General features: G+C 33.9%; 1 protein-coding gene across 1 annotated transcript; it reads left to right on the plus strand.

Moving 5' to 3' along the window:
• Positions 1–3,455: 3,455 nt before the first annotated feature.
• On the plus strand, positions 3,456–5,289 carry LOC108662384 (tetrahydroberberine oxidase-like). The gene has a single exon (XM_018122685.2). The coding sequence runs from the start codon at positions 3,491–3,493 to the stop codon at positions 5,054–5,056; it is 1,566 nt and encodes a 521-aa protein (XP_017978174.1). The 5' UTR covers positions 3,456–3,490; the 3' UTR covers positions 5,057–5,289.
• Positions 5,290–13,745: the final 8,456 nt, after the last annotated feature.

Consider the following 13,745-nt stretch of genomic DNA (forward strand, 5'->3'; position numbering starts at 1 on the left):
TATAAAGTCAGGCTTTACATCTTCTCCCCCACTTGGATTAACCATATGATCTTTTTTTTCATGACTGATTTCGACATCCGGTTAAATATTAATATTTTAATATTATTTTATTAATAAAATATTATTTTATTCTAAAAATTTTATCTTGTCTCTTTGGTTCCCAAAATACCTTATTATACCTCAATTTATATCCGATAAGCTTTATTTATCACTATATCAAAGTATGGGGCATTTTAAAGAACTTGAAAATTTAACCAGGACTTAAACATTTAGATCATGAGGAGCTATTATCTACAAACTACATAAAAGGTCTTTCCACCATAAACTAAAGAGCTTATTTTCTCTTCTTGCAAGAGAAGTTGCTCGCATCAGTGCAGGGTATTCTTTATACTTCCAACTTTTAATTTAATAGCTTTTCATTTTATGAAATCATGCTCAACTGTAATCTTATTGATATCATAACATGAAAACCTACCTAGATGTTTACAAAGAAAATGGTGCAAGGTTCTCGGCCTCTATTCACAACTGGTGCTTAAATCAATAAATCATGCTCAAAGTCCTTAATTAGTATTACAACAAACCCTAATCTAAACTTGAACTACATAAATCATGATCAATTTTTTTTTTTAAAAAAGAGAGAACAAAGAAAGAGTACCTGAATCAAGGATTACACAAACATGTAACTATGAGCTGAAACACAATAAAAGCTCTTTTCAACATATATATTTGGTGAAGAAATAATGAAGAAAATTAACATATATTTGAAAAAATAATGAAGAAAGTTAACATAAAGTCAAAAGACTTGAGAAAATCACTGTAATAACTTACCGAGAATCTTTAGATCCATGCCAACCAAGAATCTTCTTAGTAAGAAAATGGGAAAATGAACAAATCATCCATTATCATTAGCTGAATGAACAATCGAAGAATGTTTAGTGAAATTATCTGATGAGATTCGATTCAAGAAAAAGAAAAAACAAGGATTTGGTGAAATTCTATGATGAGAAATGGAGAGTGAAACAATCTGAAAAAAGTTTGGTGCGAAATGAAGTAAGAGAGAGGAAGAGTCGAACAGTAGGAAAAAAGAATTGTTAAGACTCACAAAAGGCAGATTGTTTACTTAGGTTGTCCTTGTAAAATAATTATATGGGCCATAGTTGTTTTCATTTTGTGGGCTTCTCTTTCTCTTATCAAAATCTATTCTAATTTATTTTAAGATAACTCTATTTTAATTTACTTTAAGTGATTACATTTTAAATAGTGCAGCTAAATAAAAATGTATTAAATGTTATAGGAAGAATTTAGTTACATTAAAATAATTGTAACAAAAATTGTGCATTAAAAAGTAAAAAGTGTTGTAGTGTTTATATTTCAAACATTATATTTTAGAAACATTTGTATTTATATATAAGTATTTTTAAGATAAAGATCAATCAAGTATTTTATGTGAGTTGCATGGAACATTATTATTATTAATAAAATTTATCCAATTTATAAAAAAAATTTAATTCCATTCAGTGGCTTTAAATTAAAGATATCTAACTTTTAACTTAGTTAAGGTTTCTTTGTTTATTATCATGCACAACATTAATTGTTATCTATGTAGGAGATGATATGGACTCTTACCTACAATTGTAAAGAGATGAGACATAGTAAGCAATTTCGCATAAAATTATAGTTAAGATTTTTTTATGACATCTAAAGTTTATTTTTTGATGGAAGAAGATTTTTATGTTTTAGATTTTAGATTTTTATAGATTTTAGAGGAGGCAAAAGTATTAATTTGAATTATGAGGCAAAAAATGATTTTATTAAAGTTTCTAATTTTATATATAGACATTTTAATAAATCCCCACACTTGAACTCTAGGCATTGTTAATTGCTCTTTTTCACCTCACCTCAAATTCTTTTCAACATATCCAAATGGCAAGTATTGGAGAAAAAGTAGAAATGTACACAGAAATGTTGGTCAAAGAGGTAATTGACAGGTAACTTGTCAATGGAATAGGGCGCAAGAGCACAAGCATTGACCTTGGGTGCTAAAAGAAGAGTGGGAAGGGAGATCTGGTAATCTCTCCAGCTAGTGACCCTATGAAGTCGCCTAGCTTCTCAATGCCTCTATTTCTTTTTGTTGTCTTCATAGGCAACTTTGGCCCATACTCACGAGAGCTTTATGCAATGCCTTTCCCTACATTTTCACATTCACGCCTACACTCAAAACAGCTCTTCCTATTCATCCATGCTGGAGCTTTCATACAAGCTTCTATTACTTCCCTGTTTCTTGGTAGAATTGATCAACTAATCGCATTGATGCAAGAAAGTTTTCCAGGGCTTGGATTACTTAAACAAGACTGCATTGAAATGAGCTGGATCCAAAGTTACTCTACTTTGCAGAAATCCCATAAAGTGAACCCTTAGATATTTTGCTTAGTACAGGACACATACTGCAAAATCCTTTAAAGGAAAATGGGACTATGTTAAGGAACTTATTTTTGACCTTGGAAGTAATAACAAAGGAAAACCATATGGAAACACATGGTGTTGAAATACGTCTCTAGCTTGGCATGCAGGAGACTTATGTTCAGCCTTAGTGACCGCTTTTTGCATAAATACATGGCCACTCCTTCTGTAGCCCCTGGCAATATATAACAATTTGAGTGCCCCACACATAACCCAAACGTTCCAACAAAGATCAAAAGCAGCAATCCACCGAAACCCAGTAGACATTGACCCTTCAGTACGAGCATGAGTACCTAAAATCACTAGACAAAATACTCTCACTCCAAACTGCAGACAGTGATTTGCCAACAATTCCCATAACTAGGGTGACTTCCGATTCTTGCTTGACTCTCTCAGACCCTCGAAGCTTGTACATCTACAAATAAGACGACTTCTGTCTTCGATTATATAAAATAATAATAGTATCTCGTAATCTCTATTCTATTTTTCAAAAATTTAAATTCGAAATTTGCAAGATAAATTCAAGTTTTAATCATTAGAGTTTCTCAATAGACGTCCATTTATATACATTTTAGTAACATTTTTGTGGTATACTTTTGTATTTCTTTAAGTGATTTGTGGTATATTTTCTTATACAATAATGTAAATCTAAAGTTGATTGTTCAACCAAAAAGGATTCATATACTCCATGTTTTGATGTTTTGTCAATCTCAGTGGGGGCAAAACTATTAATTTAAAGCTGCCTTCGAACTTGAATAAGTTGATACATCCCTGTCTACGTTTTAGCCCGTGTTAAATCTTTTCATCATACCCACATTAATTTTACACGTGGTGGATTGCTCTCTTTCACCTCTAAATAATTATTTTCATCAAATCCAAGTTGACTTTCCGTGTTGTTGATTGCTCCCATTCACCTATCTTTATTTTCTTTCATTCAAATCCAAATTATAAAAGAAGCATGAGATGGGAAGCCTGGCAATCTCTCAAGCACAAAATCGAGTAACCCTAAGTGAAATCGCCTAGCTTCTCGATGCCTCTCTTTCTTATTGTTCTATTCTCATTTTCGTGGGCAACTTTGGTCCATACTCGTGAGAGCTTTCTGCAATGCCTTTCCCTACATTCTGACATTAACGCCAGACTCATTTACACTCAAAACAGTTCATCATATTCATCCGTGTTGGAGCTTTCCGCTCGGAATGCTAGGTTTTCTACACCAACTACCCCGAAACCTTCGGTCATAGTTACGCCCTCCCATGTTTCCCACATCCAAGCAACCATTAATTGCTCAAGGGAACATGACGTGCAGATTAGAATTCGTAGCGGTGGTCATGACTACGAGGGTCTTTCTTACGTTTCTCCAGTTCCGTTTGTCATCCTTGATTTGATTAACTTACGATCAATCGATGTTGACAAAGAAAATAACACTGCATGGATTCAAGCTGGTGCAACTATAGGTGAACTGTATTACAGAATTGCAGAGAAAAGCACAACTCTTGCCTTCCCAGCTGGTGTTTGCCCCACTGTGGGCATTGGGGGTCATTTCAGCGGAGGAGGTTACGGCATGTTAACGCGCAAGTTTGGCCTTGCTGCTGATCAAATAATTGATGCACACTTAGTTAATGTCGATGGAAGAATTCTTGATAGAAACTCTATGGGGGAAGATCTGTTTTGGGCCATTCGAGGAGGTGGTGGAGCCAGTTTTGGAGTCATTGTTGCTTGGAAAGTGAAGTTAGTTTCTGTTCCATCAATTGTGACTGTATTTACAGTGAAAAAGACATTGGAAGAGAATGCAACAAAGCTTGTTCATAAGTGGCAATCTGTTGCAGAAAAGATTCATGAAGATTTGTACCTCAGACTCCTTTTAAAAGCCGTGCCTTCAAGCCAAGAAGGAAAAAGAATAATTCAAGCTTCTTTTACTTCCTTGTTTCTTGGTAGAATTGATCAACTAATCGCATTGATGCAAGAAAGTTTTCCAGAGTTTGGATTAGTTAAAGAAGACTGCATTGAAATGAGCTGGATCCAAAGCACCCTCTACTTTGCAGGAATCCCACATAATGAATCCTTTGATATTTTGCTTAACAGGACACGTACAGCATTCTTCTTCAAAGGAAAATCGGACTATGTTAAGGAACCTATTCCTGAAATTGCATTAGAAGGTCTATGGCAATGGTTTTACGAAGTGGAGCATGGGTGGTTTCAGCTCATCTTTAGTCCTTACGGTGGCATAATGGATGAGATTACAGAGTCTGAGACTCCTTTCCCTCACAGGGCAGGGAATTTATTTAATATTCATTATGAAGTGGGATGGGGAGAAGAAGATGCTTCAACATCTCAGAAGCATATAAGTTTTATGAGAAGGCTTTACAAGTACATGGAACCCTACGTTTCAAAATCTCCCAGAGCAGCTTACATGAACTACAGGGATCTTGACCTTGGAAGCAACAACAAAGGCAATTACACGAGCTATAGACAAGCAAGTAGTTGGGGTCTGAAATATTTCAAGAATAACTTCAACAGATTGATTCATGTGAAGAGTATGGTTGATCCGCAAAATTTCTTTCGACATGAACAAAGTATCCCATCTCTTTTACGATGATGAGGAAAATTGATGATATGATTAGTGCTTTATTGATAGTGAGGACACTCACACTAAAAAATTGGACACATTGCAGGGAATGTGCTTCCACTGCCCTTATATCAAACGCTACCCTAGATTCTTACTAAGTATAAATAAAGCCTTGTTATAATGTGTCATTTGTGTACTGAAAATGAGGACATTGCTATCCGTTCTTCAAATTAATTATATTCATGTATAAATAAGATTCTTCATGTCTTGAATTATATAAAAAGAAGTAGTAGTTTTTAATCTCATAATCTCTATTCTTTTATTTTAAAATTTGAATTTGAAGCAAGGTAATATTTCATATCTTTGGAGACATCCATTTATGTATATTTTTAATAATATTTTGCTGTATATTTTTGTGTTTTTAAAGTGATTTATGATATATATATTTTTTGCTTAGCCAAGATAAAATTTCTTAAAATCACTAAGACTATAGTGAATGTTAGCCTAGAGGCCAGCTAGTACAAACATCTGCAAGCAACAATTAACAACTGTTGTGCTAAAAAAACTAAAACACTAGCAAACAAAGTGAACCTAAAGTAGCCTACATGAAAAAAGACAAAAATAGACTGAACAAGCGAGGAAAACATCAACAGATAAAGAGAGCTCAAGAGCAAGAATGACAATGGAACATAAAACAAAACAGCAACATTAGAATCATTCAGCACATCATGGGCTCACCACCAAGTAGAGAAGGGAGTAGAAAATGAACACCATACCTGTCCGAAGAGTCTACGAATGAGTTACCTTCTCTAAAGACGTGAGTGAAAGACACATTACCAATCGAAAGCAGCAATGAATCGATCTCGTTGAACATGTGCCATTTTTCCCAAGGTATTCAATCCACACAGTTAATCTAGGAGAGAACAACCCATGAATCCGATTTGGCAATTAAGGAAGAGGAGACATAGGTGGAGGCAGAAAAAAGGCGTGGAGCATGCAGGATGCCCATTAATTCTGCATAATTGGAGTCACGCAAGCCAAATGGAATGAATAACAAGCCTACTAAAAAACCATCAGAGTTGCGTAACACACTATTGCAACTAGCATGTCCCGGTTTACCTTTGGGTGAGCCATCAACATTGAATTTAAACTCACTAATGGGAAGGGGTAACCATTGTCGAAACGTGCGGGTCTGGGAACCCGTCCGCCAGACACGGGCGAAAATTAAGATGGTTTAGGAGTCACCACCAATCTTTTTTATCTAAGATGTGATTGGTCACCTATTAATCTGATTCTAATCGACGAAGTCCTAAATTAATTTTAGGTTCGTCGAAAGAATGAGAACTGGTCCACATTTTTAGAGATGGGTTCGGGAGTGCGGTTACGTACGGAGAAGGGTTAGCACCTCCGTGGCGCCCGTTCCACGAACGGTACCATTTAATCTTAAGTTATCTTAATATAGCCTACTTTTAATTTAATCCCTACTTATTAATTAAATTTTTATTAAATTGACTGACTGAGAGTTTTTATTTGGTTTTACGTATGCACATGATGCAAGCGTAAAATGATGTCATGACTTGTTTATTTTAAATAATGGGGTCGGTAATCTTTTATTGGAAAATCATTCGAAGACCATCCCAACACTTTGGTGAAATCTCGAAATTTTTCTCACCTAGAGATATCCCCGGAAGAACTGTTCTTTACAAGCTCTTCGGAGAAATCCCATTATCGGAACTCTCGCACCATTTGCAAGATAAATGTGGCATACTATGACAGGATAAAGTGATGATGTCTACATGCACGCGTTTATTGACTTAAGCGGTTCATAATTCATCCAATTATGTGTTTAATAATTTATCACCTTATTTATATATTTATTTTGTCATTTTTTTTCATGAATTATTTATTTATTTTATTATTATTATTAAATTTTATTTTTTTTATTTTTTATTTAGATCCATATCTTTTAATTAACATTGTTGATTAACGTTTAACTTGATTATATAACTTATCAAATAAACAATTAATTAATTTTTTCAAACGAATAAATTAACTTTATTTAGTAATATTTATTTAAGCTAATTAACTAATTTAAGTTTGGATGCAACATTATGTAAATTTATTTATTTTTAACAATGACTATTTGACTTAATGGGTATTGGAGTTTAGAGTTTGGATTTATCCCGACGCTTCGGTGAAAATCCGTCTCAAACTTCGCACCAAAAAAAAAATCCACTTAAAAGAGACAACTCTTTGCCTTTCGTAGATGGAATTTCTCAAACAATCATCTCATTTTTCTTATAATTTTTTATATTTGTATCATGTCGTTGTTTTTTATTTTTATTTTTTGTTTATATATATATATATATATATTATATTTACAAGTATCTAAATATGAATATTGATCCCAATTATATATATATTTACTATTACAACCATTATCATCTTTTTAGTATTTTTTTATTTTTTTTCGGATATTTGTTTATATCCATTTTTTATCAAATATTTACGCATATTTTCATTTACCTCTTTATATTTTGTTGTTATTTTTCTACTTTGAAATATCACATAATCTCTACATAATATATTTTTTGTCTTAATTAAATTATCCTTATACTCCTAATAATATGTCTTTAACATAAATAATTGAGCCACCACAATGAATAAAAATAAAAAAAATTAAAGTAAAAAGGCATGCAAGTTAGATCTTACCTTGTGTAGGTTTAGATTAGCTCAAAAAGGACAAAACTACGTGGGCCAAGGTAAGCCACCAAAGGTACAACAACATACAAAAATTTCTCCAAAAAATACCGTGAGGAGCCCCCCACCTCCTTTCTCCTTTTTCTTTTTTCTTTTTTCTTTCTTTCTTCCCTTTCCTTTCTCTTTCTTCTTTCTTTCACTTTCTTTTTTTCTTTCTCTCCTAGCCGCTCCCCCCTTCTTCTCTCTTTCTTTTTCTTTTCTCTTTCTTATTTTTTTCTCTTTCTTCTCATTTCTTTCCCCCGCTGGCCTCTCCTTTCTTTTTCCTCTTTCTTTCTTCCTCCTTCTCTTTCTCTTCTTTCTCCTTGCCGACGTCGCACTCTTCTTCTCTTCTCTCTCCCTCTTCTTCTTTTTTTCTTTTTGCTCTATTTTTTTTTGTGTTTGATTGTGGCTTTTTTTGGGTTAATCGTTGTGTTTTTGTTGTTTGAGTGTTTCAGTTTTTTTGGTGGATGGATCTTTTTCTATTGTGGCTACTGTAGCTTGTTGCTGGTAGATTTTTTTGATATGTGGTTCTCCCCTTTTTTGGTTTTGCATGTTTCTTTTTAACAGTTGGGTTGTCTAAAAATTTGGACAACCTGGCAATAGGGTTCTGGCACCAAGAAGTTGGTGGCCAGAGCCCCATCACGCATGGTGGTTGGGGAAGGGATGGCTGGGCTACGCCCAGCCATACCTCTCTTCTTCTTTTTTCTTTTTTTAATTTTTTATTATTTTCTTTATTTATTTTTTTATATTTTATTTTATTTTATTTTAATTTATATTTTTTATTTATTTTTTAGGTGTCTACAACCATGACATGCCAAACTGAAGGTGGAATTGGGTTCTTTGACAAAGGTAGTTTCGCGAATCAAACCACCAACCAATATCATCGATCGCATCATTACCTTCACATGCTTAAATCCAAAACATAGAGCGCAGCTTAATAAGAAAGAGGATTTGGAGACCATCCCAAAACTTGGAATTGAAAATGGATTCATTACGTGCTAGCCATAATGACCATAAAGTAGCGCCACAGATGATCATCCATCTTTTAGAAGCATTGCCACCAAACGGGCAAAGAGACCATTCTTAGATAAAGTCAAAAGTGGTGGGAAAAGCACACCAGGCAACACCCCAACATTAGAGAACAAGGCCCCAGATGAGCTAACTAAAGTTGCATGTGAGTAATATGTGTGAACAACTCTCCTCAACAAGATAGCAGCAAATGCAACGCAACTGATTGGAATTAAATTGCACACCACGAGAGAAGAGAAAAGCCTTCGTAGGGATTACATTGAGGACTACAAGCCAAAGGAAGCACAGAACTTTTGGTGGGATAAATAGTTTCCATATAGATTGATACCATACTGTATGATTATCATCACCGGCATTTAACCTAGAACAAAAAGTTTTCACAGAGAAATTCCCCTAGGGGTCATGCATCCATACTAATTTATCCTTATTTCCCTACACAAGAACAACTGAAGATAGTTTACACAAAAGTTCCTCATAGTTTGACTTTTCCCAAGAATAAAGAGCCTATCTGAAACTAAAAAACCATGTCCCATTAGGCTTGGCATTGGTGACTTGCATGTCTTTGTACACTGCCAACGAGAAAAAAAGAGGATACTTGGAGGAGAGAGGCAAGTTCTCAAGCCATAGAAAGATAGTGGCACCATCTCCTATAATCCAATGGCAAGTGTGTATTCCAATCAGATTTTGAACTTCCTCATTGGATGGAAGCTAGACAATGCTTTTCCAAACCGATGACATTCTGGACGTGTTTGATACAAAGGGAATCCATAGAGTATCACCAGTCTCGTATTTACCAACAATCAAATGTCTCCATAGACCTTCCTTATCTATCCCATATTTGCCACCACCATTTGGCAAGAAGGGTAAGATTCTTGTGAGAAAGGTTAGAGATCCCTAACCCACCTAATCTTTTTGGTTTGCAAACTATGGACCAATTGACTTTATGATATATATTTGTACTTTCTACAATAAATTACATTAATTTCATTTGGTAAATAAAATATAAATTACATTTGGTGTTTCTTAAGAAATGCATTAATTACCAAGAAATGTTTTTGACACTCTAGTGTCGAAGAAAGATTCATTTAGTTTTTTTATGGCTTTGGTAGCTTACATGAAAACAACATGCTTGAATGGGGATTTTGAAGAAGATTATACATGAGTCAAGCTAAAGGTTTCTATAAAAAGAGTCATATAGTTTGGAAATTAAAAAAGTCAACATATAGATTGAAACAAGCATCCTACCAATAGTATACAAAATTTCACAATGTTGTTATTTCATTTAGATTCATAGAAAATTTTGTTGATCAACGTGATACCTCAAAGTTAGTAGGCGTAAAGTCATTTTCTCAATCCTTTATGTTGATTGCAATTTACTCATAAGCAATGACTTGGGGTTGCTGTGTGAGATTGTCTTTCTTAAAACTTTCAAATTAAGGATTTAGGTGAAGCCTCTTATAACATTGGCATAGAGATATGCAAAGATAGATCCTTGAAGAAATTAGGTTTATTTCAAAAAGCCTACCTTGAAAAGTTCTCTTATAGTTGCACTTATTGTGAAAGGAGAAAATTTCAAGCAATGCCCGTAAAATGATTTTGTGAAAGAATAGTTGAAAAGTGTACCTTATGCATATCTAGTGGGAAGCTTATTGTATGCATAAGTATGCACTAGACCAGATATTGAATTTGCAGTAAGAATGTTTGGTAGATATTAAAGTAACCTTAGAATGGTACATTATAAAACTGTCAAGAAGGTCATGAAATATCCATAGGGAACTAGGAACTACATGCTTACTTACAAACACTCTGACTAGCTAAAATTTGTTGGATATTCGGATTTTGAATTTGGTAAATGCATGAACACTAAAATGTCTACTTCGAGATAGTGGCGGGGTCAAGATTTCATGTTTGGACAAATGAAAAAGAGGTGGATCGATCGTGGGGTCTTAAGGCAGTGGGGCTTAAGAAACGAAAAATGTAAGCCCTTTGGCAACAGTGGGGAGCTATGTGGAATGTGGATTGAGTCACTCACCAAGATACCATTTCTTGTTTTCTTTCTTGGTTTGAGCTTGCCAAGTCTTTATTGTAATGATTTAATATGGAAAATGGCATGTTATGTTGTCATTTAAGCTATTTGGATGGCTAGGAATGAGGCCGTTTTCAAATGGAAAGACTAGGCTGGCTACCATGTTTTTAAACTCACTAAAGTTAAAGTGGCTTGGTGGATGAATGCTAAATGACCAGATCTCAACCTTTCTATTGGAGATCTTGCTAGATTTTCGAGTGAAGGAATTAATACCAAACGTGGTAAAAGGATCAAGGATAGGGTGACATGGGAAAAACTAGAATCTGGGGCTCTCAAATTCAATACGAATGGAGCTTTTACTAGTAACCTTAGGGAATTTGGTATTAATGGCATTTTAAAATATGAGAATAGGGTTACTCTTACTTTTTTCTCCAAGTCTATTAGCCACTCTGACTTTAATATGGTAGAGCTGTTGGCACTCAAAGAGGTTGTTTTGATTTATGCCACTTCAAGGTGGAGATCTAATCATATTTTATTGTTGGAATGTGATTCCCACAATGTGGTGCAATAGACCCTCAATCCGACCAATGTACCTTGGAGAATGAGATCCCACATTATCCAATTATCAAAGCTTCTTGCTAAGGTCCAATGTTGGCAGATCAAACATATACCTAGGTTTGCCATTGAAGTAGTTGACATGTTGGCTAAAGATGGGGTACAAATGGCACAAAACCTTTTTGTGGATTCAGCCTAAGGTGAACTTGTTAAACTTCAACTCTGTTGCAACTGAATATGCACCGGTTAATAATGAATGAAATGCTGGGTATTCATGTTGAGTTTTGCGGCTTAAGCCTGATATATGTGTGCTTATTGAGATGGGTTGTTTTGCTGTTTATTATATGTGTGCTCAAGGGTGGAGCTAGCCAACTCTTATTGGGGGGTCAAAGACAGAGAAATAAGGTTTAAAAATAGCTAACATGTTAAACTTAACTAATAATTAAAAGATTGATAATAGAAAATAATTTTATATAACATGTAAATCAAGAAAAAATAAACTTACAATAGTTTTTTCATAAAGTTGTGCTCGACTATGTTTCCTGGATTCAAATTCATCAATTATTGATTATGTACTAAAAACATCTATTTCTTTAAGATTGAGTTTTGGACGTTTTGATTTACATTGCTCTTATTCATGAGTTGAAGAACTGAGGCTTAGTGGCTCAAATGTAAGAGAATCATTTGGACGATTTGCATCTTGTGTGGTGCAAGTTGTTCATTAAAAACTCAAAAAGTTTGTCAATATTCAGACCCAATAAGGTTGATATGCTTTTCTTGCAAGAACGGCAAGTTGTGGAGGAGTTCTTCGGAATTTCGCAGGGCTTGTTGTTGGTATTTTCTTTGGTCTTATCAGCTGCCAGAAATTTTTATTGCATACAATTATCTCAGCCAAAGAAGTCATGCATGGTGCCAAACTTGATCCAGTTGAGTAGGTTGGGTGAAAGGCTTTTTCTGGTTGTGTTATGGCGTTGTGTTTTCAGCAATCATGTATGAGTTATGGGTTGAGATGAGGGTTCTATTGGTTTGCTTAATTGGCAAGGATGTTTTGGGCAGAATGCTTTAGTCTGTTATTGATTTTGGTATGTCTTGGGCTTGATGAGTTTTGTTTCAATTGCTGCTAATTTGTTTGTTCGAAGATGTTGAGCTCTCCGATTTATGCTTGTTTTGTGATGGTCCTTCGTTCTATTTAGATGGTTTATCCTTTGTTGGATAGGTGTTTCTCCTTAAAGCTTTGGTCCTTTGCTATGTGGCTCTCAGGCTATTTGTTATGTTTATTTAGGCATTTGTTTGGACAATAGACCTTTGATGGGTCTCGTTGTTCTGTGTTACTTGGCTCTGCCAACATTTTGTATCAATTTCATGATACTTAATAAAAAATTTTCATTTGATTGAGTAAAAAAAAGCAAAACATAAAACATATTAAAAAGATATACTCAAGATAATTTCTTTTTACAGAATCAAAATTAATAAAAAATGATACATTGATTGAATTTTAAGTAACAGTGTAACATTACAATTTATATTTAAGAATTACATAATAATTTATTAATTTTTAAAGATTAAAATTATAAAAAATAAAATCTACATAACAGAAAAAAAAAAAAAAACATGATAAGTAAAAGATGAAACTCACATATAGCATAACCAAAGAAAAAAAGAATATGGTAGATGATTCGTAAATATTTAAAAAAGAAAATCTATAAAAACTTAGAACATATGAGCAAATAGAATAGAAATAAAAAAAATAAACAAATATAAATAAAAATAATAATATAAATTGAAGGAAAAAAAAACTTTAAAGTTGAGTGAGGCATGTGGGATCATTTTGTTATTCTTTATTTGTATTAATTATTAAACAACAAATTATTTTGAGGGAACCATTAAAACAATTTAAAAAATATTTAAAAATTTTATATAATATGGAAAAATTTTTAAAAACTTTGGTAGGCATTACAAAAGGAGGATCCGCCCCTGTCTTGTGAGCATGGTGATTTATTTTGACTTTTGCTGAATATGTATAACAATGAGTCGGCTTGTATGTAGCAGTTTGTACAGGGGTGTGTTTCGGTTCTGATCTGGTGCCCTGCTAATGTGCAAGGGTGGTTCTGCTAGCCTTTTTTGTATACTGATGTTTTTCTGGGGTGACAGGGCATACTTTCATGTAATACAGGCAAGGTTTTTTTATCTACCTTGTCTGTACTATACATATTCATATATTTATCAATGCAATTCATATGCTTTTCAAAAAAGAAAAAGGCCACTGTGAAGCAGTATAGTTGAGGAATTTTATCTCTGGTATCAGAGTTATAAACTCTTGGGAAAGACCTTTAAAGATTTATTTTGACAACTCAGTTGCATTATTCTTTT

Source organism: Theobroma cacao, chromosome 6 (genome assembly GCF_053813885.1).
Source record: "Theobroma cacao isolate CCN51 chromosome 6, ASM5381388v1, whole genome shotgun sequence".
NCBI lineage: Eukaryota > Viridiplantae > Streptophyta > Magnoliopsida > Malvales > Malvaceae > Theobroma > Theobroma cacao.

Coding starts and splice junctions, on each gene's coding strand:
- LOC108662384 (XM_018122685.2), top strand. CDS start 3,491: ATGCCTCTCTTTCTTATTGTTCTATTCTCATTTTCGTGGGCAACTTTG.